This window comes from Oncorhynchus nerka, linkage group LG26, assembly GCF_034236695.1.
Source record: "Oncorhynchus nerka isolate Pitt River linkage group LG26, Oner_Uvic_2.0, whole genome shotgun sequence".
Taxonomy (NCBI): domain Eukaryota; kingdom Metazoa; phylum Chordata; class Actinopteri; order Salmoniformes; family Salmonidae; genus Oncorhynchus; species Oncorhynchus nerka.
The window spans coordinates 31720295-31748178 of NC_088421.1; the positions used below are offsets into that span (position 1 = coordinate 31720295).

At 49.5% G+C, this 27884-nt stretch overlaps 1 protein-coding gene across 1 annotated transcript in view; it reads left to right on the top strand.

Moving 5' to 3' along the window:
- The window catches only part of cep112 (centrosomal protein 112), a 154931-nt gene that overhangs the window by 66599 nt on the left and 60448 nt on the right, over positions 1 to 27884 (top strand). Inside the window, exon 14 of the mRNA XM_065010955.1 lies at positions 6381 to 6611. Coding sequence (XP_064867027.1) covers positions 6381 to 6611 — 231 coding nt within the window. The remainder of the gene's footprint in view (positions 1 to 6380; positions 6612 to 27884) is intronic.

A 27884-nucleotide genomic window follows, 5' to 3' on the forward strand; every position in this document is an offset into this window, starting at 1 on the left:
GAGGGGAAGGGACAGTAGAGGGTGTCTGTGGAGAGAGAGGGGAAGGGACAGTAGAGGGTGTCTGTGGAGAGAGAGAGGGGAAGGGACAGTAGAGGGTGTCTGTGGAGAGAGAGGGGAAGGGACAGTAGAGGGTGTCTGTGGAGAGAGAGGGGAAGGGACAGTAGAGGGTGTCTGTGGAGAGAGAGGGGAAGGGACAGTAGAGGGTGTCTGTGGAGAGAGAGGGGAAGGGACAGGGTGTCTGTGGAGAGAGAGGGGAAGGGACAGTAGAGGGTGTCTGTGGAGGGTGTCTGTGGAGAGAGAGGGGAAGGGACAGTAGAGGGTGTCTGTGGAGAGAGGGGAAGGGACAGTAGAGGGTGTCTGTGGAGAGAGAGGGGAAGGGACAGTAGAGGGTGTCTGTGGAGAGAGAGGGGAAGGGACAGTAGAGGGTGTCTGTGGAGAGAGAGGGGAAGGGACAGTAGAGGGTGTCTGTGGAGAGAGAGGGGAAGGGACAGTAGAGGGTGTCTGTGGAAGGGACAGTAGAGGGTGTCTGTGGAGAGAGAGGGGAAGGGACAGTAGAGGGTGTCTGTGGAGAGAGAGGGGAAGGGACAGTAGAGGGTGTCTGTGGAGAGAGAGGGGAAGGGACAGTAGAGGGTGTCTGTGAGGGGGAGAGTGTCTGTGGAGAGGGAAGGGACAGTAGAGGGTGTGTCTGTGTCTGAGAGAGAGAGGGGAAGGGACAGTAGAGGGTGTCTGTGGAGAGAGAGGGGAAGGGACAGTAGAGGTGTCTGTGGGAGGAGAGAAGGGACAGTAGAGGGTGTCTGTGGAGGAGAGGGGAAGGGACAGTAGAGGGTGTCTGTGGAGAGAGAGGGGAAGGGACAGAGGGTGTCTGTGGAGAGAGAGGGGAAGGGACAGTAGAGGGTGTCTGTGGAGAGAGAGGGGAAGGGACAGTAGAGGGTGTCTGTGGAGAGGGGAGAGTAGAGGGTGTCTGTGGAGGAGAAGGGACAGTAGAGGGTGTCTGTGGAGAGAGAGGGGAAGGGAGAGAGGGTGTCTGGGAGAAGGGACAGTAGAGGGTGTCTGTGGAGAGAGAGGGGAAGGGACAGTAGAGGGTGTCTGTGGAGAGAGAGGGGAAGGGACAGTAGAGGGTGTCTGTGGAGAGAGAGGGGAAGGGACAGTAGAGGGTGTCTGTGGAGAGAGAGGGGAAGGGACAGTAGAGGGTGTCTGTGGAGAGAGAGGGGAAGGGACAGTAGAGGGTGTCTGTGGAGAGAGAGGGGAAGGGACAGTGTGTCTGTGGAGAGAGAGGGGAAGGGACAGTAGAGGGTGTCTGTGGAGAGAGAGGGGAAGGGACAGTAGAGGGTGTCTGTGGAGAGAGAGGGGAAGGGACAGTAGAGGGTGTCTGTGGAGAGAGAGAGGGGAAGGGACAGTAGAGGGTGTCTGTGGAGAGAGAGGGGAAGGGACAGTAGAGGGTGTCTGTGGAGAGAGAGGGGAAGGGACAGTAGAGGGTGTCTGTGGAGAGAGAGGGGAAGGGACAGTAGAGGGTGTCTGTGGAGAGAGAGGGAAGAAGGGAGGGTGTCTGTGGAGAGAGAGGGGAAGGGACAGTAGAGGGTGTCTGTGGAGAGAGAGGGTGTCTGTGGGGAAGGGACAGTAGAGGGTGTCTGTGGAGAGAGAGGGGAAGGGACAGTAGAGGGTGTCTGTGGAGAGAGGGGAAGGGACAGTAGAGAGAGGGGAAGGGACAGTAGAGGGTGTCTGTGGAGAGAGAGGGGAAGGGACAGTAGAGGGTGTCTGTGGAGAGAGAGGGGAAGGGACAGTAGAGGGTGTCTGTGGAGAGAGAGGGGAAGGGACAGTAGAGGGTGTCTGTGGAGAGAGAGGGGAAGGGACAGTAGAGGGTGTCTGTGGAGAGAGAGGGGAAGGGACAGTAGAGGGTGTCTGTGGAGAGAGAGGGGAAGGGACAGTAGAGGGTGTCTGTGGAGAGAGAGGGGAAGGGACAGTAGAGGGTGTCTGTGGAGAGAGAGGGGAAGGGACAGTAGAGGGTGTCTGTGGGAGAGAGGGGAAGGGACAGTAGAGGGTGTCTGTGGAGAGAGAGGGGAAGGGACAGTAGAGGGTGTCTGTGGAGAGAGAGGGGAAGGGAGAGAGGGTGTCTGGAAGGGGAAGGGACAGTAGAGGGTGTCTGTGGAGAGAGAGGGGAAGGGACAGTAGAGGGTGTCTGTGGAGAGAGAGGGGAAGGGACAGTAGAGGGTGTCTGTGGAGAGAGAGGGGAAGGGACAGTAGAGGGTGTCTGTGGAGAGAGAGGGGAAGGGACAGTAGAGGGTGTCTGTGTTTTTTTGATATACATGTATTATCCTTTCCTATTCACATGATGCTACATACAGTTTAAAACTAGAATCCTTAATTGAAACAATAACAAAGTTTCCTCCACGCTCCTGTGGCACTAAAATCCTAAGTGATGACCTGGAGAAATGTACATAGACAGAGCTATGGATGCAAGGATTGACCATCCATGATATCAAATGTATCATTTTAACCATGTTTTGAGGAAATAAAGTGTTGTTTACATTTACATTGTTTACATACATTGGAGTTAAACAAGCTTATATTTTGGTTTCTTATGGGGTACGGCTCTTAAACTACGCACAATGCATTATATTCCTAGAGAATCAATGGGCATAATTGAAGTCTAAAAATAGACGAAGCAACATCATCATACAGTCCTCAGATTTCCCCTCTCATTGTCTATAGACACACTATACACCCCCCCTCTCTCTCTCTCTCTCTCTCTCTCTCTCTCTCTCTCTCTCTCTCTCTTCTCTCTGCCTCCCCCTTCTCTCAATCTCTCTACATCTATCTCACTGTCTCTATCTCTCTCTCTTCCTCTATATCTCTCTCTATATCTATTTCTCTTCCTCTATATCTATATCTCTCTCTATATCTATCTCTCTCTATATCTATCTCTCTCTATATCTATATCTCTCTCTGTATCTATCTCTCTTCCTCTATATCTATATCTCTCTCTCTCTGCCTCCCCCTTCTTTCTTTCTCTCTCTACATCTATCTCACTGTCTCTATCTCTCTCTCTTCCTCTATATCTATATATCTCTATCTCTCTCTCTGCTTCCCCCTTCTCTCTTTCTTTCTCTGTCACCCCCTTCTCTCAATCTCTCCCTCTCTCTCTCTCTCTCTTTGCCTCCCCCTCTCTCTCTCTCTCTTTGCCTCCCCCTATCTCAATCTCTCACATTCCTCCATAATTTCTAGCTCTATTCACATACATACTACAGGTCAATAATTCCATGCCAGTCCAGAAGCTGCCTAACTGCTTGATAGTTAATGTCTGTTTAAATACGGTTGGCTTGGTCATTAGCATTCCTGTAATGTAATGTGGCTGTAATGCTGCTCTCTCTGGCAGCAATCTGAATCAAAGAGCTGTGCTGGGGCAAAGTCAAAGCTGTAGATCAGTTCAAAGGAAGAGGGGTCAGGAGAGGGGTCAGTCCATCTCTGCACTGCAGCCCCTACATAAGCCAGCACACACATCTGCGGGCGGACATACACGCACGCACACACACATGAAAGCATGCACACACAGGCTTGTACACACACACACACACACATGAAAGCATGCACACGCAGGCTTGTACACACACACACACACACACATCTGCAGGCGTGCACACTCGGTAGAACACACAATCCCCATTAAACACACACACAAACCACAGATTGACTTCCAAATGGAGGTCCCTGTCAACTACAGCCCTAAACGTTTCCCTGAGGCCGGCTTGATTTACACACACACACACACACACACTCCTGCTCTAGTTCTCTGACTAGTCTCTTCTCTGTATTTCCTGAAATGAGACATGGCAGCGGTGCCCATTTTCCTCCTGACTGAGTGACCTTTGATTTAGGCTAATTTCTGTCATTAAATCAGACCGCTGAGCTTAGTGGAATGCCTCCTCTTTGATGTAGGCCCTGCCTGGCCTGTGTGACTCAGATCAGAGGGACGGGTGTGTGTTTTCCCTTCCTGCCGAGCTGGCTGAGCGGGCAGACACTCTGGCATTCCCTGTGCTTGTTGTTGCTCCTCTCCTCTGTATTCCCAGCCCAAACTGGGATTCCCCCGGCCTCGCTGTTCCATTCCACGTCATCCTGGAACACTCCCTCACTGTTTTACTTCTGATCCCAGCTTTTAATGTTGAGAGAGTAGGCCAGAGGAGACCGGTGTCATTGACTGACCCTGAGACCGGTGTCATTGACTGACCCTGAGACCGGTGTCATTGACTGACCCTGAGACCGGTGTCATTGACTGACCCTGAGACCGGTGTCATTGACTGACCCTGAGACCGGTGTCATTGACTGACCCTGAGACCGGTGTCATTGACTGACCCTGAGACCGGTGTCATTGACTGACCCTGAGACCGGTGTCATTGACTGACCCTGAGACGGTGTCCCTGAGACCGGTGTCATTGACTGACCCTGACCGGTGTCATTGACTGACCCTGAGACCGGTGTCATTGACTGACCCTGAGACCGGTGTCATTGACTGACCCTGAGACCGGTGTCATTGACTGATCCTGAGACCGTTGTCATTGACTGACCCTGAGACCGGTGTCATTGACTGACCCTGAGGCTGGGTGTCATTGACTGACCCTGAGACCGGTGTCATTGACTGACCCTGAGACCGGTGTCATTGACTGACCCTGAGACCGGTGTCATTGACTGACCCTGCGACCGGTGTCATTGACTGACCCTGAGACCGGTGTCATTGACTGACCCTGAGACCAGGTGTCATTGACTGACCCTGAGACCGGTGTCATTGACTGACCCTGAGACCGGTGTCATTGACTGACCCTGAGACCGGTGTCATTGACTGACCCTGAGACGGTGTCATTGACTCACCCTGAGACGGTGTCATTGACTGACCCTGAGACCGGTGTCATTGACTGACCCTGAGACCGGTGTCATTGACTGACCCTGAGACCGGTGTCATTGTTGAGACCGGTGTCATTGACTGACCCTGAGACAGGTGTCATTGACTGACCCTGAGACCGGTGTCATTGACTGACCCTGAGACCGGTGTGTGACCCTGAGACCGGTGTCATTGACTGACCCTGAGACCGGTGTCATTGATTGACCCTGAGACCGGTGTCATTGACTGACCCTGACCGGTGTCATTGACTGATCCTGAGACCGGTGTCATTGACTGACCCTGAGACCGGTGTCATTGACCCTGAGACCGGTGTCATTGACTGACCCTGAGACCGGTGTCATTGACTGACCCTGCGACCGGTGTCATTGACCCTGACCCGGGTGTCATTGACTGACCCTGCGACCGGTGTCATTGACTGACCTTGAGACGGTGTCATTGACTGACCGGTGTCATTGACTGACCCTGCGACCGGTGTCATTGACTGACCCTGAGACAGGTGTCATTGACTGACCTTGAGACCGGTGTCATTGACTGACCCTGAGGCTGGGTGTCATTGACTGACCTTGAGATCGGGTGTCATTGACTGACCCTGCGACCGGTGTCATTGACTGACCCTGAGACCGGTGTCATTGACTGACCCTGAGACCGGTGTCATTGACTGACCCTGCGACCGGTGTCATTGACTGACCCTGAGACCGGTGTCATTGACTGACCTTGAGACCGGTGTCATTGACTGACCCTGAGACCGGTGTCATTGACTGACCCTGAGACCGGTGTCATTGACTGACCCTGAGACCGGTGTCATTGACTGACCCTGAGACCGGTGTCATTGACTGACCCTGAGACCGGTGTCATTGACTGACCCTGAGACCGGTGTCATTGACCCTGAGACCGGTGTCATTGACTGACCCTGAGGTGTCATTTGACCCTGAGACAGGTGTCTGAGACCCCGGTGTCATTGACTGACCCTGAGACCGGTGTCATTGACTGACCCTGAGACCGGTGTCATTGACTGACCCTGAGACAGGTGTCATTGACTGACCCTGAGACAGGTGTCATTGACTGACCCTGAGACAGGTGTCATTGACTGACCCTGAGACAGGTGTCATTGACTGACCTTGAGACCGGTGTCATTGACTGACCCTGAGACAGGTGTCTTTGACTGACCTTGAGATTGGGTGTCATTGACTGACCCTGAGATTGGGTGTCATACCCACTTGTGTGTGTGTATATGTGCGTGCATGAGTGTGTGTGCTGCACATGAATTGTTAAGGTTGTGGGAACTAAAAAGTAACTTTTTAAATACTCTGTACCATGGATCTGACTAACAGTCGCTAGGAGACGAACAAGCTCAGTGTGACACTTAGTGTTGCAGTTGTTCTGCCAATACCACGGCAGGACATAACTTATTAGTGTCTCCAAACAGTAGTGTCTTAGTGTGCTACCTCTTTCCTGACGTGAGTGTACCTGTGTATCTTCCTGACCCCAGGTCATCTCTGACCTGGAGGAGCAGGTGTCCTCTCTGAGGGATGAGCTGCAGCAGGCCCACAGCCAGAGGAAGCAGCAGCTGCTGGAGCTGGGGGTGCTCAGGGAGGAGGAGAGGCAGTGCGCGGCCCAGGACCAGGAGGCCTCCCTGGGCAGGCTGAGAGCCGAGATGGACCACATCTGCCTGGAGCTGGAGACGAGCCACAAGGTCGAGAGACAACTGGCCCAGGAGAAGGTGGGTGAGGGGGTCGGGGTTGGGACATAGCACTGCCAGGGGAGAAGGGAAGCGAGAGAGAGCCCAGGATAAGGTGGGTGATGGGATGGGATGGGTTGGCTAGGGACATAGCACTGCCAGGGGAGAAGGGAAGCGAGAGAGAGCGCAGGATAAGGTGGGTGATGGGATGGGTGGGCTAGGGACATAGCACCGCCAGGGGAGAAAGGAAGAGAGAGAGAGCCCAGGATAAGGTGGGTGATGGGATGGGTGGGCTAGGGACATAGCACCGCCCGGGGAGAAGGGAAGAGAGAGAGAGCCCAGGATAAGGTGGGTGATGGGATGGGTGGGCTAGGGACATAGCACCGCCACAAGTCAATGACATCCTGCCTCTTCTCCTCCATTTCCACCCTCTGTCCTCTTTTCATAGTCTCCCACCCTCCATGGCACTCCCAGTAGAGAAGAACAGGGTACAGAGGTGGGGTAGTATACATATGGAGAATCAGTCATGCTCCAGTATACCAGATGTGTCCTGTTATTGGTATGTAGGACATAACAGAGTGCTTATCAGATGGAAGCTTTTAACACTAGGTCTGCAGGGCGTCCATGGACCCCCCTTTAAGCTAATGAGCAGTCATTCTGACTGCAACATTCTAACAGTGGAATTCATATATTTCATATATGCTATAGCAAAAATAATACTGTGGTTGTGTTTATGAAGGCCTTGGCTAACATTACAATATGTTGTATTTGATTTCAAATAACACAATAGCATTTTCATTAGTTTATGTTACTGTAGGCTATATGTAAAAACAAAACACCGAAATTCAAGTGGTCAATCAATTTTATTTGTGGAGTACCTTTGTTACAACTATGAAAGAGAAAGCATATGCTTTGGATCAGGGTAACAGCTTATTTTTATAACAGCAATAAAAATATATATTATTACCCCAACCACCAAGAAGCACGGTCAAAATACTTATTTTGTTTTTTACCCCCTTTTTCTCCCCAATTTCATGGTATCCAATTAGTAGTAGTTACTGTCTTGTCTCATCGCTGCAACTCCCGTATGGACTCGGGAGAGGCGAAGGTCGAGAGCCATGCGTCCTCCGAAACACAACCCAACTAAGCCGCACACGCTTCTTAACACAGTGCGCATCCAACCCGGAAGCCAACCGCACCAATGTGCCGGAGGAAACACCGTACACCTAGCGACCTGGTCATCATGCACTGCGCTCGGCCCGCCACAGGAGTCGCTAGTGCGCGATGAGACAAGGATATCCCTGCCGGCCAAACCCTCCCTAACCCAGACGATGCTGGGCCAATTGTGCGTCTGCGGCAGAGCCTGGGCTCGAACCCGGAGTCTCTGGTGGCACAGCTAGCACTGCCTTAGACCACTGCGCCACCCGGGAGGCAAATGACAACATTTTTGTAACTTTCACATGCTTAAAACACAACATTTGTTTGGTTGTAGTCCATAATAGTATCCTGTTTTCTCTTGATTGTGTCCCGTTGTCTTGTCATTCTTCAGGACAGTTGTCACGGCTGTGCAGGTGCCTTATTTTGCGCAGAGGGAGGGAGCTCCCGCCTCACTTTGTTCATGGTGCCGGCCAGACTTGTTTTCTTTGTAAACAACTTGTTGACCAATGACAGTGGAGTGAAGAAATAGTCCATGGAGACATTACTCTCCTTGCCAACCTCCGGTTCCACAGGCCTCAAACACCACATTCTCTGACCCTCACGCCTGCTGCCCCATGTGGATCTTTTCCCAGAGATTGAAAGCGGTTCAGCATGTAGAATTACGCACGCTCTCGCTGAATAGTCTGCTTTTGGTATTTTTGGTATTTTATTAGGATCCCCATTAGCTGTTGCGATAGCAGCAGCCTCTGTTCCTGGGGTCCAAACGAAACATGACATAATACATAATATTAATAGACAAGAACAGACCTACATCAACTGAAACGAAGGCACAAGTAGCCAACATATCAACACACACTCTCTAGGTCAAATAGGGGGAGGTGTTGTGACGTGAGGTGTTGGTTTATCTGTTTGAGATGGAACGGAGTTCCATGCAATAATGGCTCTATATTATACTGTACGCTTTCTTGAATTTGTTCTGGATTTTGGGACTGTGAAAAGACCCCTGGTGGCATGTCTGGTGGGGTAAGTGTGTGTGTCAGAGCTGTGTGTAAGTTGACAATGTTAACAATTTGTGATTTTCAACACATTCTTTTTTGTGATGCAGTCAGTCTCTCTACTCTCAGCCAAGAGACTGGCAGCATAGTATTTATATCAACCCTCTGATTACAATGAAGAGCAAGACATGCTGCTCTGTTCTGGGCCAGCTGTAGCTTAACTAGGTCTTTCCTGCAGCACTGGACCACATGTCTGGATAATAATCAAGATAAGACAAAACTAGAGCCTGCGGGACTTGCTCTTGGGAGTGTGGTGTCAAAAAGCAAAACCTCTCTGATACAGGGTACATACCATTTTAAGATTAGGTCCATAATTAGAATGGATGAATACAATAGAATTGCCCGCCCTGTTCTTCATTCACAATTGGTGATGACATAATTATGCTTCTTTCACTTCCCCTCACTCATCAACTCACCCATTCTCCCCATCACACTTTACTTAATGTATTTCATCTGTTATATGTGTGAAATTAGTTTCGGTATTGTTCAGGTTAAGTTTTGAGGCAATTGTCAGGGGGATTATCAGCGGGGCACTGCAGTTTCAACTGTCGGAAGGAGCGGAGCAGGCCCTACTGTTGGGAGAAGGAGTGGAGCAGGCCCTACTGTTGGGAGAAGGAGTGGAGCAGGCCCTACTGTTGGGAGAAGGAGTGGAGCAGGCCCTACTGTTGGGAGAAGGAGTGGAGCAGGCCCTACTGTTGGGTGGAGCAGGACTGTTGGGAGAAGGAGTGGAGCAGGCCCTACTGTTGGGAGAAGGAGTGGAGCAGGCCCTACTGTTGGGAGAGGAGCAGGGCAGGCCCTACTGTTGGGAGAAGGAGCGGAGCAGGCCCTACTGTTGGGAGAAGGAGCGGAGCAGGCCCTACTGTTGGGAGCAGGCCCTACTGTTGGGAGAAGGAGCGGAGCAGGCCCTACTGTTGGGAGAAGGAGCGGAGCAGGCCCTACTGTTGGGAGAGGAGCGGGCAGGCCCTACTGTTGGGAGAAGGAGCGGAGCAGGCCCTACTGTTGGGAGAAGGAGCGGAGCAGGCCCTACTGTTGGGAGAAGGAGCGGAGCAGGCCCTACTGTTGGGAGAAGGAGCGGAGCAGGCCCTACTGTTGGGAGAAGGAGTGGAGCAGTCCCTACTGTTGGGAGAAGGAGCGGAGCAGGCCCTACTGTTGGGAGAAGGAGCGGAGCAGGCCCTACTGTTGGGAGAAGGAGCGGAGCAGGTCCTACTGTTGGGAGAAGTAGCGGAGCAGGCCCTCTGTTGGGAGAAGGAGCGGAGCGGGCCCTACTGTTGGGAGAAGGAGTGGAGCGGGCCCTACTGTTGGGAGAAGGAGTGGAGCGGGCCCTACTGTTGGGAGAAGGAGTGGAGCTGGCCCTACTGTTGGGAGAAGGAATGACATCATCTGACTGACTGAGTAACTGACATCAACTGACTGAGTAACTGACATCATCTGACTGACTTCATCTGACTGAGTGACTGACATCAGCTGACTGACATCATCTGACTGACTGACTTCATCTGACTGACATCATCTGACTGACTGACTTCATCTGACTGACATCATCTGACGGAGTGACTGACATCATCTGACTTAAACTGACTGACTTCATCTGACTGACATCATCTGACGGAGTGACTGACATCATCTGACTGACTTAAACTGACTGACATCATCTGACTGACTGACTTAATCTGACTGACATCATCTGACTTAAACTGACTGACTTCATCTGACTGACTGACTTAATCTGACTGACCGAGTAACTGACATCATCTAATTGACATCATCTAACTGACTGACTGAGTAACTGACATTATCTGACTGACGTCATTTGACTGACTGAAATCATTTGACTGACTGACTAACATCATTTGACTGACTGGCATCAACCGACTGACGTGACTGACATCATCTCACTGACTGACTATCTAAGGAGACCTTTCAGAACCTGTGTGACAGGCAGGGTTTAATAATGCTACAGATTTAACCAGCCACCCCAACAGGTTAGCCTCCCATTTGTATTCTAGTCAAGAGTGAACTGTGTAGTTTCAGAGGTACATGGAGAGAGGAGGGGTTAGTGTGATACACCTTCAGTAGCTGCATCATTCCCCCTGCTCTGACCTACAGTATCTTGGTGGACCAGACAGGTTCAAGTCCCCTCCATCACTCCTCCTTTCTCTGTCAAAATCAATTGATCACATACACAGTTTACAGCAGGTTTTTTTTATTTTTACATTTGATATTTTATTTGACCTTTATTTAACCAGGTAGGCTAGTTGAGAACAAGTTCTCATTTACAACTGTGACCTGGCCAAGATAAAACATAGCAGTGTGAACAGACAACAACACAGACTTACACAGGGAGTAAACAATAAACAAGTCAATAACACAGTATAAGAAAAAGAGTCTATATACATTGTGTGCAAAAGGCATGAGGAGGTAGGCGAATAATTACAATTTAGCAGATTAACACTGGAGTGATAAATGATCAGATGAGCATGTGCAAGTAGAGATACTGGTGTGCAAAAGAGCAGAAAAGTAAATAAATAAAAACAGTATGGGGATGAGGTAGGTAAATTGGGTGGGCTATTTACAGATGGACTATGTACAGCTGCAGCGATCGGCTATAAAAGGTGCAGCAGAATACTTATGCGCTAGCTCCCTCAACAGTGCAGTACATGAATCAATAATAATAACAATGAAAAGAGTCAAGTCAATAATAACACGTAGTAGAAGAGGTAGTAATAATGGACTGGATGTCTAGTAGCCCCTCCCAGTCCCTGTTCATTATGTCCAGTAGCACCTCCCAGTCCCTGTTCATTATGTCTAGTAGCCCCTCCCAGTCCCTGTTCATTATGTCCAGTAGCCCCTCCCAGCCCCTGTTCATTATGTCCAGTAGCCCCTCCCAGCCCCTGTTCATTATGTCCAGTAGCCCCTCCCAACCCCTGTTCATTATGTCCAGTAGCCCCTCCCAGCCCCTGTTCATTATCATTATGTCCAGTAGCCCCTCCCAACCCCTGTTCATTATGTCCAGTAGCCCCTCCCAACCCCTGTTCCCTAGCCCCCAACCCCTGTTCATTATGTTCCAGTCCAGCCCCTCCCAACCCCTGTTCCTCCCAACCCCTGTTCATTATGTCCAGTAGCCCCTCCCAACCCCTGTTCATTATGTCCAGTAGCCCTCCCAACCCCCTCCTCCCAACCCCTGTTCATTATGTCCAGTAGCCCCTCCCAACCCCTGTTCATTATGTCCAGTAGCCCCTCCCAACCCCTGTTCATTATGTCCAGTAGCCCCTCCCAACCCCTGTTCATTATGTCCAGTAGCCCCTCCCAACCCCTGTTCATTATGTCCAGTAGCCCCTCCCAACCCCTGTTCATTATGTCCAGTAGCCCCTCCCAACCCCTGTTCATTATGTCCAGTAGCCCCTCCCAACCCCTGTTCATTATGTCCCAACCCCTGTTCAGTAGCCCCTCCCAGCCCCTGTTCATTATGTCCAGTAGCCCCTCCCAACCCCTGTTCATTCCAGTGTCCAGTAGCCCCTCCCAACCCCTGTTCATTATGTCCCAGTAGCCCCTGTTCATTATGTCCAGTAGCCCCTCCCAACCCCTGTTCATTATGTCCAGTAGCCCCTCCCAGTCCAGTAGCCCCTCCCAGCCCCTGTTCTATTCCATGTCCAGTAGCCCCTCCCAACCCCTGTTCATGTCCAGTAGCCCCTCCCAACCCCTGTTCATTATGTCCAGTAGCCCCTCCCAACCCCTGTTCATTCCCAATGTCATTATGTCCAGCCCCTCCCAGCCCCTGTTCATTATGTCCAGTAGCCCCTGCCCCTGTTCATTATGTCCAGTAGCCCCTCCCAACCCCTGTTCATTATGTCCAGTAGCCCCTCCCAACCCCTGTTCATTATGTCCAGTAGCCCCCCCTGTTCATGTCCCCCTGTTCATTATGTCCAGTAGCCCCTCCCAACCCCCCAGTAGCCCCTCCCAACCCCTGTTCATTATGTCCAGTAGCCCCTCCCAACCCCTGTTCATTATGTCCAGTAGCCCCTCCCAACCCCTGTTCATTATGTCCAGTAGCCCCCCAACCCCTGTTCATTATGTCCAGTAGCCCCTCCCCCCTGTTCATTCCAGTAGTCCAGTAGCCCCTCCCAACCCCTGTTCATTATGTCCAGTAGCCCCTCCCAACCCCTGTTCATTATGTCCAGTAGCCCCTCCCAACCCCTGTTCATTATGTCCAGTAGCCCCTCCCACCCCTGTTCATTATGTCCAGTAGCCCCTCCCAACCCCTGTTCATTATGTCCAGTAGCCATTATGTCCAGTAGCCCCTCCCAACCCCCAGTAGCCCTCCCAACCCCTGTTCATTATGTCCAGTAGCCCCTCCCAACCCCTGTTCATTATGTCCAGTAGCCCCTCCCAACCCCTGTTCATTATGCCCCTCCCAACCCCTGTTCAGTAGCCCCTCCCAACCCCTGTTCATTATGTCCAGTAGCCCCTCCCAACCCCTGTTCATTATGTCCAGTAGCCCCTCCCAACCCCTGTTCATTATGTCCAGTAGCCCTCCCAACCCCTGTTCCCAAGCCCCTCCCAACCCCTGTTCATTATGTCCAGTAGCCCCTCCCAACCCCCTGTTCATTATGTCCAGTAGCCCTCCCAACCCCTGTTCATTATGTCCAGTAGCCCCTCCCATTATGTCCAGTAGCCCCTCCCAACCCCTGTTCATTATGTACAGTAGCCCCCCCCTCCCAACCCCTGTTCATTATGTCCAGTAGCCCCTCCCAACCCCTGTTCATTATGTCCAGTAGCCCCTCCCAACCCCTGTTCATTATGTCCAGTAGCCCCTCCCAACCCCTGTTCATTATGTCCAGTAGCCCCTCCCAACCCCTGTTCATTATGTCCAGTAGCCCCTCCCAACCCCTGTTCATTATGTCCAGTAGCCCCTCCCAACCCCTGTTCATTATGTCCAGTAGCCCCTCCCAGCCCCTGTTCATTATGTCCAGTAGCCCTCCCAACCCCTGTTCATTATGTCCAGTAGCCCCTCCCAACCCCTGTTCATTATGTCCAGTAGCCCCTCCCAACCCCTGTTCATTATGTCCAGTAGCCCCTCCCATTATGTCCAGTAGCCCCTCCCAACCCCTGTTCATTATGTCCAGTAGCCCCTCCCAACCCCCCAGCCCCTGTTCATTATGTCCAGTAGCCCCTCCCAGCCCCTGTTCATTATGTCCAGTAGCCCCTCCCAACCCCTGTTCATTATGTCCAGTAGCCCCTCCCAATTATGTCCAGTAGCCCCCCTGTTCATGTCCAGTAGCCCCTCCCAACCCCTGTTCATTATGTCCCCCTCCCAACCCCTGTTCATTATGTCCAGTAGCCCCTCCCAACCCCTGTTCATGTCCAGTAGCCCCTCCCAGCCCCTGTTCATTATGTCCAGTAGCCCCTCCCAGCCCCTGTTCATTATGTCCAGTAGCCCCTCCCAGCCCCTGTTCATTATGTCCAGTAGCCCCTCCCAACCCCTGTTCATTATGTCATTACCCCTGTTCATTATGTCCAGTAGCCCCTCCCAACCCCTGTTCATTATGTCCAGTAGCCCCTCCCAACCCCTGTTCATTATGTCCAGTAGCCCCTCCCAACCCCTGTTCATTATGTGTAGCCCCCACCCCTGTTCATTATGTCCAGTAGCCCCTCCCAGCCCCTGTTCATTATGTCAGTAGCCCCTCCCAGCCCCTGTTCATTATGTCCAGTAGCCCCTCCCAACCCCTGTTCATTATGTTCATTATGTCCAGTAGCCCCCCTCCCAACCCCTGTTCCATTATGTCCAGTAGCCCCTCCCAACCCCTGTTCATTATGTCCAGTAGCCCCTCCCAGCCCCCCTGTTCATTATGTCCAGTAGCCCCTCCCAACCCCTGTTCATAGCCCCTCCCAGCCCCTGTTCCAGTAGCCCCTCCCAACCCCTGTTCATTATGTCCAGTAGCCCCTCCCAGCCCCTGTTCATTATGTCCAGTAGCCCCTCCCAACCCCTGTTCATTATGTCCAGTAGCCCCTCCCAACCCCTGTTCATTATGTCCAGTAGCCCCTCCCAACCCCTGTTCATTATGTCCAGTAGCCCCTCCCAGCCCCTGTTCATTATGTCCAGTAGCCCCTCCCAGCCCCTGTTCATTATGTCCAGTAGCCCCTCCCAGCCCCTGTTCCCAGTAGCCCCTCCCCCCTGTTCATTATGTCCAGTAGCCCCTCCCAGCCCCTGTTCATTATGTCCAGTAGCCCCTCCCAGCCCCTGTTCATTATGTCCAGTAGCCCCTCCCAGCCCCTGTTCATTATGTCCAGTAGCCCCCCCTCCCAATGTCCCCTGTTCATTATGTCCAGTAGCCCCTCAGCCCCTGTTCATTATGTCCAGTAGCCCCTCCCAGCCCCTGTTCATTATGTCCAGTAGCCCCTCCCAACCCCTGTTCATTATGTCCAGTAGCCCCTCCCAGCCCCTGTTCATTATGTCCAGTAGCCCCTCCCAGCCCCTGTTCATTATGTCCAGTAGCCCCTCCCAACCCCTGTTCATTCCAGTAGCCCCTCCCAGCCCCTGTTCATTATGTCCAGTAGCCCCTCCCAACCCCTGTTCATTATGTCCAGTAGCCCCTCCCAACCCCTGTTCATTATGTCCAGTAGCCCCTCCCAACCCCTGTTCATTATGTCCAGTAGCCCCTCCCAACCCCTGTTCATTATGTCCAGTAGCCCCTCCCAACCCCTGTTCATTATGTCCAGTAGCCCCTCCCAACCCCTGTTCATTATGTCCAGTAGCCCCTCCCAACCCCTGTTCATTATGTCCAGTAGCCCCTCCCAGCCCCTGTTCATTATGTTCATAGCCCCTCCCAACCCCTGTTCATTATGTCCAGTAGCCCCTCCCAACCCCTGTTCATTATGTCCAGTAGCCCCTCCCAACCCCTGTTCATTATGTCCAGTAGCCCCTCCCAACCCCCTGTTCATTCCCATGTCCAGTAGCCCCTCCCAACCCCTGTTCCCAGTAGCCCCTCCCCCTGTTCATTATGTTCCAGTAGCCCCTCCCAACCCCTGTTCATTAGCCCCTGTTCCAGTAGCCCCTCCCAACCCCTGTTCATTATGTCCAGCCCCTCCCAGCCCCTGTTCCAAGCCCCTCCCCCTGTTCATTATGTCCAGTAGCCCCTCCCAGCCCCTGTTCCAGTAGCCCCTCCCAACCCCTGTTCCAGTAGCCCCTCCCAGCCCCTGTTCATTATGTCCAGTAGCCCCTCCCAGCCCCTCCCAGCCCCTGTTCATTATGTCCAGTAGCCCCTCCCAACCCCTGTTCCAGTAGCCCCTGTTCATTATGTCCAGTAGCCCCTCCCAACCCCTGTTCATTATGTCCAGTAGCCCCTCCCAACCCCTGTTCATTATGTCCAGTAGCCCCTCCCAACCCCTGTTCCTCCCAGCCCCTGTTCATTATGTAGCCCCTCCCAACCCCTGTTCATTAGCCCCTCCCAGCCCCTGTTCATTATGTCCAGTAGCCCCTCCCAGCCCCTGTTCATTATGTCCAGTAGCCCCTCCCAACCCCTGTTCATTATGTCCAGTAGCCCCTCCCAGCCCCTGTTCATTATGTCCAGCCCCTCCCAGCCCCTGTTCCAGTAGCCCCTCCCAACCCCTGTTCATTATGTCCAGTAGCCCCTCCCAACCCCTGTTCATTATGTCCCAGTAGCCCCTCCCAACCCCTGTTCATTATGTCCAGTAGCCCCTCCCAGCCCCTGTTCATTATGTCCAGTCCCAGCCCCTCCCAGCCCCTGTTCATTATGTCCAGTAGCCCCTCCCAGCCCCTCCCAGCCCCTGTTCATTATGTCCAGTAGCCCCTCCCAGCCCCTGTTCTCCCAGCCCCTTATGTCCAGTAGCCCCTCCCAGCCCCTGTTCATTATGTCCAGTAGCCCCTCCCAGCCCCTGTTCATTATGTCCAGCCCCTCCCAGCCCCTGTTCCCAGCCCCCCCTGTTCATTATGTCCAGTAACCCCTGTTCCCTCCCAGCCCCTGTTCATTATGTCCAGTAGCCCCTCCCAGCCCCTGTTCATTATGTCCAGTAGCCCCTCCCAGCCCCTGTTCATTATGTCCCAGCCCCTGTAGCAGTAGCCCCTCCCAGCCCCTGTTCATTATGTCCAGTAGCCCCTCCCAGCCCCTGTTCATTATGTCCAGTAGCCCCTCCCAGCCCCTGTTCATTATGTCCAGTAGCCCCTCCCAGCCCCTGTTCATTATGTCCAGTAGCCCCTCCCAGCCCCTGTTCATTATGTCCAGTAGCCCCTCCCAGCCCCTGTTCATTATGTCCAGTAGCCCCTCCCAGCCCCTGTTCATTATGTCCAGTAGCCCCTCCCAGCCCCTGTTCATTATGTCCAGTAGCCCCTCCCAGCCCCTGTTCATTATGTCCAGTAGCCCCTCCCAGCCCCTGTTCATTATGTCCAGTAGCCCCACCATTGCACTTAATACAGCCGAGGGCAGCCCAGCCCAGGGCTGGGAAATCACCCATAATCATGTGCAGGTTGAGAAGGAAGCCCGGGGTAGGTGGTGTTGATCAGAGCCTAATCTTGACCAGGGCCCATCAAAGAGCCTCTCTTTCATTAGGCCCCAGCCCAGCTGCACCGCATTAGGCCCGGAATGCAGGGACCGCCAGGGCACCCAGCGCCATTTTGGATCCACATAGAATAGTTAGTATGGGAGAGAATGACAGTTGGTGAGAGAGTGCATGACTTTATAGTATATGAAGTATGAAGGAACGCCTCTTTTCCTGTCTGTTTCTCTTCCCCTCACATAAAACCAATCACACCAGACACGTAAGAGTTGTTTACCAGCCGGAACTCATTTTGACGGTTTTTCTTCCCTCCTATTTTCCATCTGAGACGTCAGGATGATATTATGATGACCTGCAGATGTCAGAGGGTCTGATGTCGAACTCAAATTGTGAGCAGAGTTGAACTAGGTTCATCCACCATCTGCAATGTGATAGATATGTGGCATACTTTTCTTTAAAGAGAACTGATGAGTTTCAGCCCAAAATCCAGTTGGTCCTTTTTAGCTGGAAATGCACACACAGGGTCAGAAGCGAGCTCAAACGTTAGGCGAAAGTTACATAGGAAACTTTTTCCCCCTTTTTTATCTGTGATAGAAAAAAGTTTGACATAGGAATGATGGGTGAAAAAAATGACAAGTTCCAGCGCTGTTTCATGTGGGATTGAAGTTGGCCAGTTTCAGATCCATATTGACTGGGCAGGCTGTTTTCTGAGCTGAAATGTCTTATTCTTTTGATGCCGAGGCAGAAAAACGCAGTCCTTTGCAATCTGCCCCAGCCCGGTCGGTGTTGAAGCCTGAAGCCGGGGCCGGGCGGACTGTTTGAAGGCATCTCCTAGATCCCGGGGTAAAGGCAGGAGAAATCCATTAAATCCATGAATGGATTCTCATCAAAGAAGCGTGTGTTTGAGAGAGAGAGAAAGCTGGGGAATGAAATAATGAGAAACAGTATTTTAGAGGAGATAAGATCACGCATTAAGATTGTTCTAACTCCCCAGAAAGAATAGGAAAGAGAGACATGGGGAGATATTGGAGAACGAGAGAAAGAGTAGTTGGGGGTATTTCACTGTTTGGCTAATATTGAGGTTTATCTCTGTGTGTGTGTGTGTGTGTGTGTGTCCATAAAGCCCCCCACACACACACGTGCAGCCCCGGCCTCCCAATCTCCATCCTCCACAGAGGGGCCTGTGAAGCTTATGTGTGCCTGATAACGCTGCCTCTGCTCTGGGCTGCTCAGAGGAGGTCTCCTGCCTCTCACTTAACCTTATCTGGTTCTCTTATTTACCTCCCTCTATCCCTCCCTCTCTTAACCTCTTCCTCTCTCTTCAAGCCTTCAAGTCATGGCAAAGCAAAGAGTATCAGGGCTTCCTAGAAAGAGCTTGCCTTACCAGAGTTAGGGGCTATGACGATTTTTTTAGAAAAGGTGAAAGGTGTTTCCGAACACACACACACACACACACACACACACACACACACACACACACACAGAGAGACCCTCTCACGACGGAAGCACTCTCTCTCTCTCTCTCTAGTGTTATGTGTCTCAGTTAAAGCTTCCAATGCATGTTGAATACAAAGGCATCCTGCAAACTGCTACTTGCAAAGTCTCACTTTATTTGTCAAGCAAGGTTTTAGTCTGAACCCCACAAAGTCAACTCTGGACCTCGAAGCCAGTTCCACTGCATTTTTTTCATTGTTCCCCTCCTATCAGGGACTGATTTAGACCTGGAACACCAGGTGTGTGCAATTCATTATCAGGTAGAACAGAAAACAAGCAGGCACCGGACCTCGTAGGGAAAGAGTTCTGTACCCATGGTCTAGACTAGGGTTGCACATTTTAGGGAATATTCAGAGGTGGAAACTTTCAGTGGGAATTAATGGGAATATATGGGAATTAACGGAAATATATGAAAATTAATATTAATACCATTTAAATGTAGATGTTTTTTGCATTGGATATATTTACCATATCATATGGAGACAGAAACATAAACCTTTTACCTTATCATAAGTAGACACAATTGCAAATGATTAAATCCTTCCAAAATATATATTTTTAAACTATTTAGTTACGAATTGACCTTTAATGAAATTAGTTGTCTCTTCACATGGGATGATTTCACTGAACAACAAAAGAAAGGGAATATTGAATGATCCCCAATGATCCATCGCATCTCCCAAAAACATTTTCAACATACATCTGTAAAATGATAGTCTAGAAACTAAAGCTTTGGTTGTCTTCCTCTCAGGCTTCCATGTCTTCTCACTGGACCTCCTCAATGTTCACCTCTTGAACATCCAGACTCTGAGGCTTCATCTTCACTGTCACTTTCCAACCTTGTTGAGGATGGCTCGTTGTCAGGCTCAAAAAGCCTCAAATTTTCCTGGATGGCCACCAATTTTTCAACCCATGTATTGGTGTGTGTTCCCAAACATGGACCAGATGCGCTCTGAGGCGGCTGATGTTGGTGGGATTTGGAGGATGATGGAGGCAACAGGAGAAAGAGCCTCAGATCCACAAAGTCCCTTCCACCAGGTGGCTGATGAGATATGTTGGCACGACTGCCATATTGCATTTCCATCCTAAAGCCCTTTCTTGGAAGTGTACTTCGCCAGACTGCCAAGAACCTTACCCTCATCCAGGCCAGGGTGGCGAGACACGGTAGTGATGACACCATGGGCCTTGTTGATCTCTGCCCCAGACAGGATGTTCTTGCCAGTATACTTGGGGTCCAACATGTACACTGCAGCGTGTATGGGCTTCAGGAAGAAGTCTTAATGTTTTTTTATGTATTTCAAAACTGCAGTTTCCTCTGCTTGGAGCAACAGTGAAGTGGGCAGGGCAGTACGGATTTCTTCTCTTACATCTGCAGGCAGAGTCTGAACATCCGACAGGGTGGCATTGTCTCTCTCAATCCGTGCAGTGGGTACTGCTATAGGTTTCAGGAGTTTCAGGCTGCTTAACACTCTCTCCTAGAATACATCATCCAGGAGGATCCTCTTGATGGGGCTGTCCATATGTGTTGCTGGGCAGCTTCAATGTGGTGCTCTTATTCTTCTCACTTTGCTTGGTGAGGTAGATTGCTGCTATAACTTGATGACCCTTCACATACCTAACCATTTCCTTGGCTCTCTTGTAGAGTGTATCCATTGTTTTCAGTTCCATGATGTCCTTGAGGGGCAGATTCAATGCATGAGCAGCACAGCCAATGGGTGTGATGTGAGGGTAGGAGTCCTCCACTTTAGACCAAGCAGCCTTCATGTTCGCAGCATTGTCTGTCATCAGTGCAAATACCTTCTGTTGTCCAAGGTCATTGATGACTGCCTTCAGCTCATCTGCAATGTAGAGGCCGGTGTGTCTGTTGTCCCTTGTATCTGTGCTCTTGTAGAATGCTGGTTGAGGGGTGGAGATGATATAGTAATTAATTATTCCTTGCCCACGAACATTCAACCACCCATTAGAGATGATTGCAATACAGTCTGTTTTCTCTATGATTTGCTTGTCCTTCACTTGAACTCTGTTGAACTCTGCATCCAGCAAATGAGTAGATAAAGCATGTCTGGTTGGAGGGGTGTATGCTGGGAAAAGAACATTCAGAAATCTCTTCCAATACACATTGCCTGTAAGCATTAGAGGTGAACCAGTTGCATACACAGCTCGAGCAAGACATTCATCAGCATTTCTCTTGACTCCAGGAGGACCATGAGTTGTTGCTATCGCTAAGGTGTGGGATTCATCATTTTCACCTCGAATAGAAGTAGAGGGACTTCTGTCAGAGGTTGCTTGTTGTGAGCGCTGAGGGAACTTTATGTACATGGCCAGATGATTCTGCATTTTTGTTGCATTCTTCACATATGATTTGGCACAGTATTTTCAAATGTACACAGCTTTTTCTCCTACATTAGCTGCAGTGTAATGTCTCCACACATCAGATAGCGCCCGTGGCATTTTCCTGTACATTTTAGAAAAAAATGAGATAAAGAAAACCCCAATACAATTCCATGTACAGATAAATAGTTAAGCAGTTAGATTAAACAACTCCTTTATAAGATAAATGTTTTAAAATTAAACATGTATGGAAACAGGTGAATTAACACTCCTCAGTTAGCAGGCTCAAGCCAGCTAAAACTAACTAGCAGAAATGATTAATAAGTTAGAAATGATTTAAACACACTTTGCTGTAGGCTACTATTTCCTAAAATAATGTATGTAATATAAAATATATTCACCCCACCCAGTATTGTAATCAAAACTTACCAGAAAGCATGTAGTCCTTGGCTCAGACAGTGTAGTAGTGTGGGCTCAATAGCATCTCATTCGTGTGCAAGATCTTGAGAATCGGCTGTACATGTGACGGAAGAATACACTGTACATGCAGAGGGTTGGGGATAGTTTAATCAAAATATGCCACAAGACCTAGAATTGTTCCACATAAAAGATTCACTGTTATAAGCTAACTTTTTTGATGAATTTAAGCATAATTCCCCAGGTTCCCCAGCTTAACTTCCCATGGACAATTTAACGGAAAGTATACGACCCTTTGCAACCCTAGTCTAGACCTTCGTCATGTGTGGCATTCTCCACAGAGAAGGGGTTAACAATACAGAAGTTAATGTTGTGAATCAGTGTTTTACACCAAAGTGTTTTACTCTGAGCTATAAGGCCTAGTAAACTGCTCTCTGTTGTCTCCCTCCATGTCCCTCCCACACGCACTGTCTCAAACACACACACACACACACACACACACACACACACACACACACACTGTGTCAGTCACACACACACGGTGTCACACACACACTCACACCCACACTGTGTGTCACACACACACCCAAACACTTGCCCCACCTGTCAACACTAGAAATCTAACCGGCACACCCCATAACAAAAGATTCTAGAGCTCAGGTCTGATATGAGGTGAATGCTGTTAGGCTTCTTCTTGAGTAAGTATTGACTCTCAGTCTGAGAGAGAGAGAGCGAGAGCGGTTCTTTGAACTGCAGGGGTGGATTAGTTGGGCAAGTCCTCTCTGATCTGTGTTTGGTTTGGGGCTGGTACAGTAGTGTTTTAGTGGAGGTGAATGGATGGTTAGTTTGATATGTTCAGACAGAGTAGTATATATTCTGGTACGGTGGTGTTTTAGTGGAGGTGAATGGATGGTTAGTTTGATATGTTCAGACAGAGTAGTATATATTCTGGTACGGTGGTGTTTTAGTGGAGGTGAATGGATGGTTAGTTTGATATGTTCAGACAGAGTAGTATATATTCTGGTACGGTGGTGTTTTAGTGGAGGTGAATGGATGGTTAGTTTGATATGTTCAGACAGAGTAGTATATATTCTGGTATGGTGGTGTTTTAGTGGAGGTGAATGGATGGTTAGTTTGATATGTTCAGACAGAGTAGTATATATTCTTTTACGGTGGTGTTTTAGTCAGACAGAAGTCAAGGTGAATGGATGGTTAGTTTGATATGTTCAGACAGAGTAGTATATATTCTGGTACGGTGGTGTTTTAGTGGGGAATGGATGGTTAATTTGAATGGACAGTGTTATTCTGGTACGGTGGTGGGAATGGATGGTTAGATATGTTCAGACAGAGTAGTATATATTCTGGTACGGTGGTGTTTTAGTGGGGTGAATGGACAGGTTAGTTTGATATGTTCAGACAGAGTAGTATATATTCACCACGTGTGGTGTTTTAGTGAATGGGGTTATGGACAGGTTCGGTGGTGTTTTTGATATGGGGTTGTAGACAGAGTAGTATATATTCTTTTACGGTGGTGTTTTAGTGGAGGTGAATGGATGGTTTTTGATATGTTCAGACAGAGTAGTATATATTCTTACGGTGGTGTTTTAGTGGAGGTGAATGGATGGTTAGTTTGATATGTTCAGACAGAGTAGTATATATTCTGTTTTAGCGGTGGTGTTTTAGTGGAGGTGAATGGATGGTTAGTTTGATATGTTCAGACAGAGTAGTATATATTCTTAGCTGGGGTGGTGTTTCAGTGGAGTGTTTGGATGGTTTTAGTTTGATATGTTCAGACAGTGTAGTATATATTTTACGGTGGTGTTTTACAGTGAATGGATGGTTTTTGATATGTTCAGACAGTGTAGTATATATTTTTACGGTGGGTTTTAGTGGAGGTGAATGGATGGTTAGTTTGATATTTTCAGACAGAGTAGGGTATATAGTCACCACAGTGGTGTTTTTGGAGGTGAATGGATGGTTAGTTTGATATGTTCAGACAGAGTAGTATATAGTCACCACAGTGTTAGAGGGTTTTAGCTGGGGTTGTAATCACCACAGTGTTAGAGGGTTTTAGAATGGGTATGTAATCACCACAATAGTGTTCAGACAGGGGTTTTAGCTGGGGTATGTAGTCACCACAGTGTTAGATGGGGTTTTAGCTGGGGTATGTAATCAGCTGGGGTATGTAGTCACAGTGTTTGTTTTTTTTTTAGCTGGGGTATGTAGTCACCACAGTGTTAGAGGGTTTTAGCTGGGGTATGTAATCACCACAGTGTTTTTTTTTTAGCTGGGGTATGTAGTCACCACAGTGTTAGAGGGTTTTAGCTGGGGTATGTAGTCACCACAGTGTTTGGGGGGTTTTAGCTGGGATATGTAGTCACCACAGTGTTAGAGGGTTTTAGCTGGGGTATGTAGTCACCACAGTGTTAGAGGGTTTTAGCTGGGGTATGTAGTCACCACAGTGTTAGGGGGTTTTAGCTGGGGTATGTAGTCACCACAGTGTTAGAGGGTTTTAGCTGGGGTATGTAATCACCACAGTGTTTGAGGGGTTTTAGCTGGGGTATGTAATCACCACAGTGTTTGGGGGGTTTTAGCTGGGATATGTAGTCACCACAGTGTTAGAGGGTTTTAGCTGGGGTATGTAATCACCACAGTGTTAGGGGGTTTTAGCTGGGGTATGTAATCACCACAGTGTTTGGGGGGTTTTAGCTGGGGTATGTAGTCACCACAGTGTTTGGGGGTTTTAGCTGGGGTATGTAGTCACCACAGTGTTAGAGGGTTTTAGCTGGGGTATGTAGTCACCACAGTGTTAGGGGGTTTTAGCTGGGGTATGTAATCACCACAGTGTTAGGGGGTTTTAGCTGGGGTATGTAGTCACCACAGTGTTAGAGGGTTTTAGCTGGGGTATGTAATCACCACAGTGTTTGGGGGGTTTTAGCTGGGGTATGTAGTCACCACAGTGTTAGAGGGTTTTAGCTGGGGTATGTAGTCACCACAGTGTTAGAGGGTTTTAGCTGGGGTATGTAGTCACCACAGTGTTAGTTTTTTTTTAGCTGGGGTATGTAGTCACCACAGTGTTAGGGTTTTAGCTGGGGTATGTAGTCACCACAGTGTTAGAGGGTTTTAGCTGGGGTATGTAGTCACCACAGTGTTAGAGGGTTTTAGCTGGGGTATGTAGTCACCACAGTGTTAGAGGGTTTTAGCTGGGGTATGTAGTCACCACAGTGTTAGAGGGTTTTAGCTGGGGTATGTAGTCACCACAGTGTTAGAGGGTTTTAGCTGGGGTATGTAGTCACCACAGTGTTAGAGGGTTTTAGCTGGGGTATGTAATCACCACAGTGTTAGAGGGTTTTAGCTGGGGTATGTAATCACCACAGTGTTTGGGGGGTTTTAGCTGGGGTATGTAGTCACCACAGTGTTAGAGGGTTTTAGCTGGGGTATGTAATCACCACAGTGTTTGGGGGTTTTAGCTGGGATATGTAGTCACCACAGTGTTAGAGGGTTTTAGCTGGGGTATGTAATCACCACAGTGTTTGGGGGGTTTTAGCTGGGGTATGTAGTCACCACAGTGTTAGAGGGTTTTAGCTGGGGTATGTAATCACCACAGTGTTTGGGGGGTTTTAGCTGGGATATGTAGTCACCACAGTGTTAGAGGGTTTTAGCTGGGGTATGTAGTCACCACAGTGTTAGAGGGTTTTAGCTGGGGTATGTAGTCACCACAGTGTTAGAGGGTTTTAGCTGGGGTATGTAATCACCACAGTGTTAGGGGGTTTTAGCTGGGGTATGTAGTCACCACAGTGTTAGGGGGTTTTAGCTGGGGTATGTAATCACCACAGTGTTTGGGGGGTTTTAGCTGGGGTATGTAGTCACCACAGTGTTAGAGGGTTTTAGCTGGGGTATGTAATCACCACAGTGTTAGAGGGTTTTAGCTGGGGTATGTAGTCACCACAGTGTTAGAGGGTTTTAGCTGGGGTATGTAGTCACCACAGTGTTAGAGGGTTTTAGCTGGGGTATGTAATCACCACAGTGTTTGGGGGGTTTTAGCTGGGGTATGTAGTCACCACAGTGTTAGAGGGTTTTAGCTGGGGTATGTAGTCACCACAGTGTTAGAGGGTTTTAGCTGGGGTATGTAGTCACCACAGTGTTTGGGGGGTTTTAGCTGGGGTATGTAGTCACCACAGTGTTAGAGGGTTTTAGCTGGGGTATGTAGTCACCACAGTGTTAGAGGGTTTTAGCTGGGGTATGTAGTCACCACAGTGTTAGAGGGTTTTAGCTGGGTATGTAATCACCACAGTGTTAGGGGGTTTTAGCTGGGGTATGTAGTCACCACAGTGTTAGAGGGTTTTAGCTGGGGTATGTAATCACCACAGTGTTTGGGGGGTTTTAGCTGGGGTATGTAGTCACCACAGTGTTAGAGGGTTTTAGCTGGGGTATGTAATCACCACAGTGTTTGGGGGTTTTAGCTGGGGTATGTAATCACCACAGTGTTAGAGGGTTTTAGCTGGGGTATGTAATCACCACAGTGTTAGAGGGTTTTAGCTGGGGTATGTAGTCACCACAGTGTTAGAGGGTTTTAGCTGGGGTATGTAATCACCACAGTGTTTGGGGGGTTTTAGCTGGGGTATGTAATCACCACAGTGTTAGAGGGTTTTAGCTGGGGTATGTAATCACCACAGTGTTAGAGGGTTTTAGCTGGGGTATGTAGTCACCACAGTGTTAGTTTTTTTTTAGCTGGGGTATGTAGTCACCACAGTGTTAGTTTTTTTTTAGCTGGGGTATGTAGTCACCACAGTGTTAGAGGGTTTTAGCTGGGGTATGTAGTCACCACAGTGTTAGAGGGTTTTAGCTGGGGTATGTAATCACCACAGTGTTAGAGGGTTTTAGCTGGGGTATGTAATCACCACAGTGTTAGAGGGTTTTAGCTGGGGTATGTAGTCACCACAGTGTTAGAGGGTTTTAGCTGGGGTATGTAGTCACCACAGTGTTTGGGGGGTTTTAGCTGGGGTATGTAATCACCACAGTGTTAGAGGGTTTTAGCTGGGGTATGTAATCACCACAGTGTTAGAGGGTTTTAGCTGGGGTATGTAATCACCACAGTGTTAGTTTTTTTTTAGCTGGGATATGTAGTCACCACAGTGTTAGTTTTTTTTAGCTGGGGTATGTAGTCACCACAGTGTTAGTTTTTTTTTAGCTGGGGTATGTAGTCACCACAGTGTTAGAGGGTTTTAGCTGGGGTATGTAGTCACCACAGTGTTAGAGGGTTTTAGCTGGGGTATGTAGTCACCACAGTGTTTGGGGGGTTTTAGCTGGGGTATGTAATCACCACAGTGTTAGAGGGTTTTAGCTGGGGTATGTAATCACCACAGTGTTAGAGGGTTTTAGCTGGGGTATGTAGTCACCACAGTGTTAGAGGGTTTTAGCTGGGGTATGTAATCACCACAGTGTTAGAGGGTTTTAGCTGGGGTATGTAATCACCACAGTGTTTGGGGGGTTTTAGCTGGGGTATGTAGTCACCACAGTGTTAGAGGGTTTTAGCTGGGGTATGTAGTCACCACAGTGTTAGAGGGTTTTAGCTGGGGTATGTAATCACCACAGTGTTAGAGGGTTTTAGCTGGGGTATGTAGTCACCACAGTGTTAGAGGGTTTTAGCTGGGATATGTAGTCACCACAGTGTTAGAGGGTTTTAGCTGGGGTATGTAGTCACCACAGTGTTAGAGGGTTTTAGCTGGGGTATGTAGTCACCACAGTGTTAGAGGGTTTTAGCTGGGGTATGTAGTCACCACAGTGTTAGAGGGTTTTAGCTGGGGTATGTAATCACCACAGTGTTTTTTTTTAGCTGGGGTATGGAGTCACCACAGTGTTAGAGGGTTTTAGCTGGGGTATGTAGTCACCACAGTGTTTTTATTTTTAGCTGGGATATGTAGTCACCACAGTGTTAGAGGGTTTTAGCTGGGGTATGTAGTCACCACAGTGTTATAGGGTTTTAGCTGGGGTATTGAGTCACCACAGTGTTAGAGGGTTTTAGCTGGGGTATGTAATCACCACAGTGTTTTTTTTTTAGCTGGGGTATGTAGTCACCACAGTGTTAGAGGGTTTTAGCTGGGGTATGTAATCACCACAGTGTTTGGGGGGTTTTAGCTGGGGTATGTAGTCACCACAGTGTTAGAGGGTTTTAGCTGGGGTATGTAGTCACCACAGTGTTAGAGGGTTTTAGCTGGGGTATGTAATCACCACAGTGTTTGGGGGGTTTTAGCTGGGGTATGTAATCACCACAGTGTTAGAGGGTTTTAGCTGGGGTATGTAATCACCACAGTGTTAGAGGGTTTTAGCTGGGGTATGTAGTCACCAC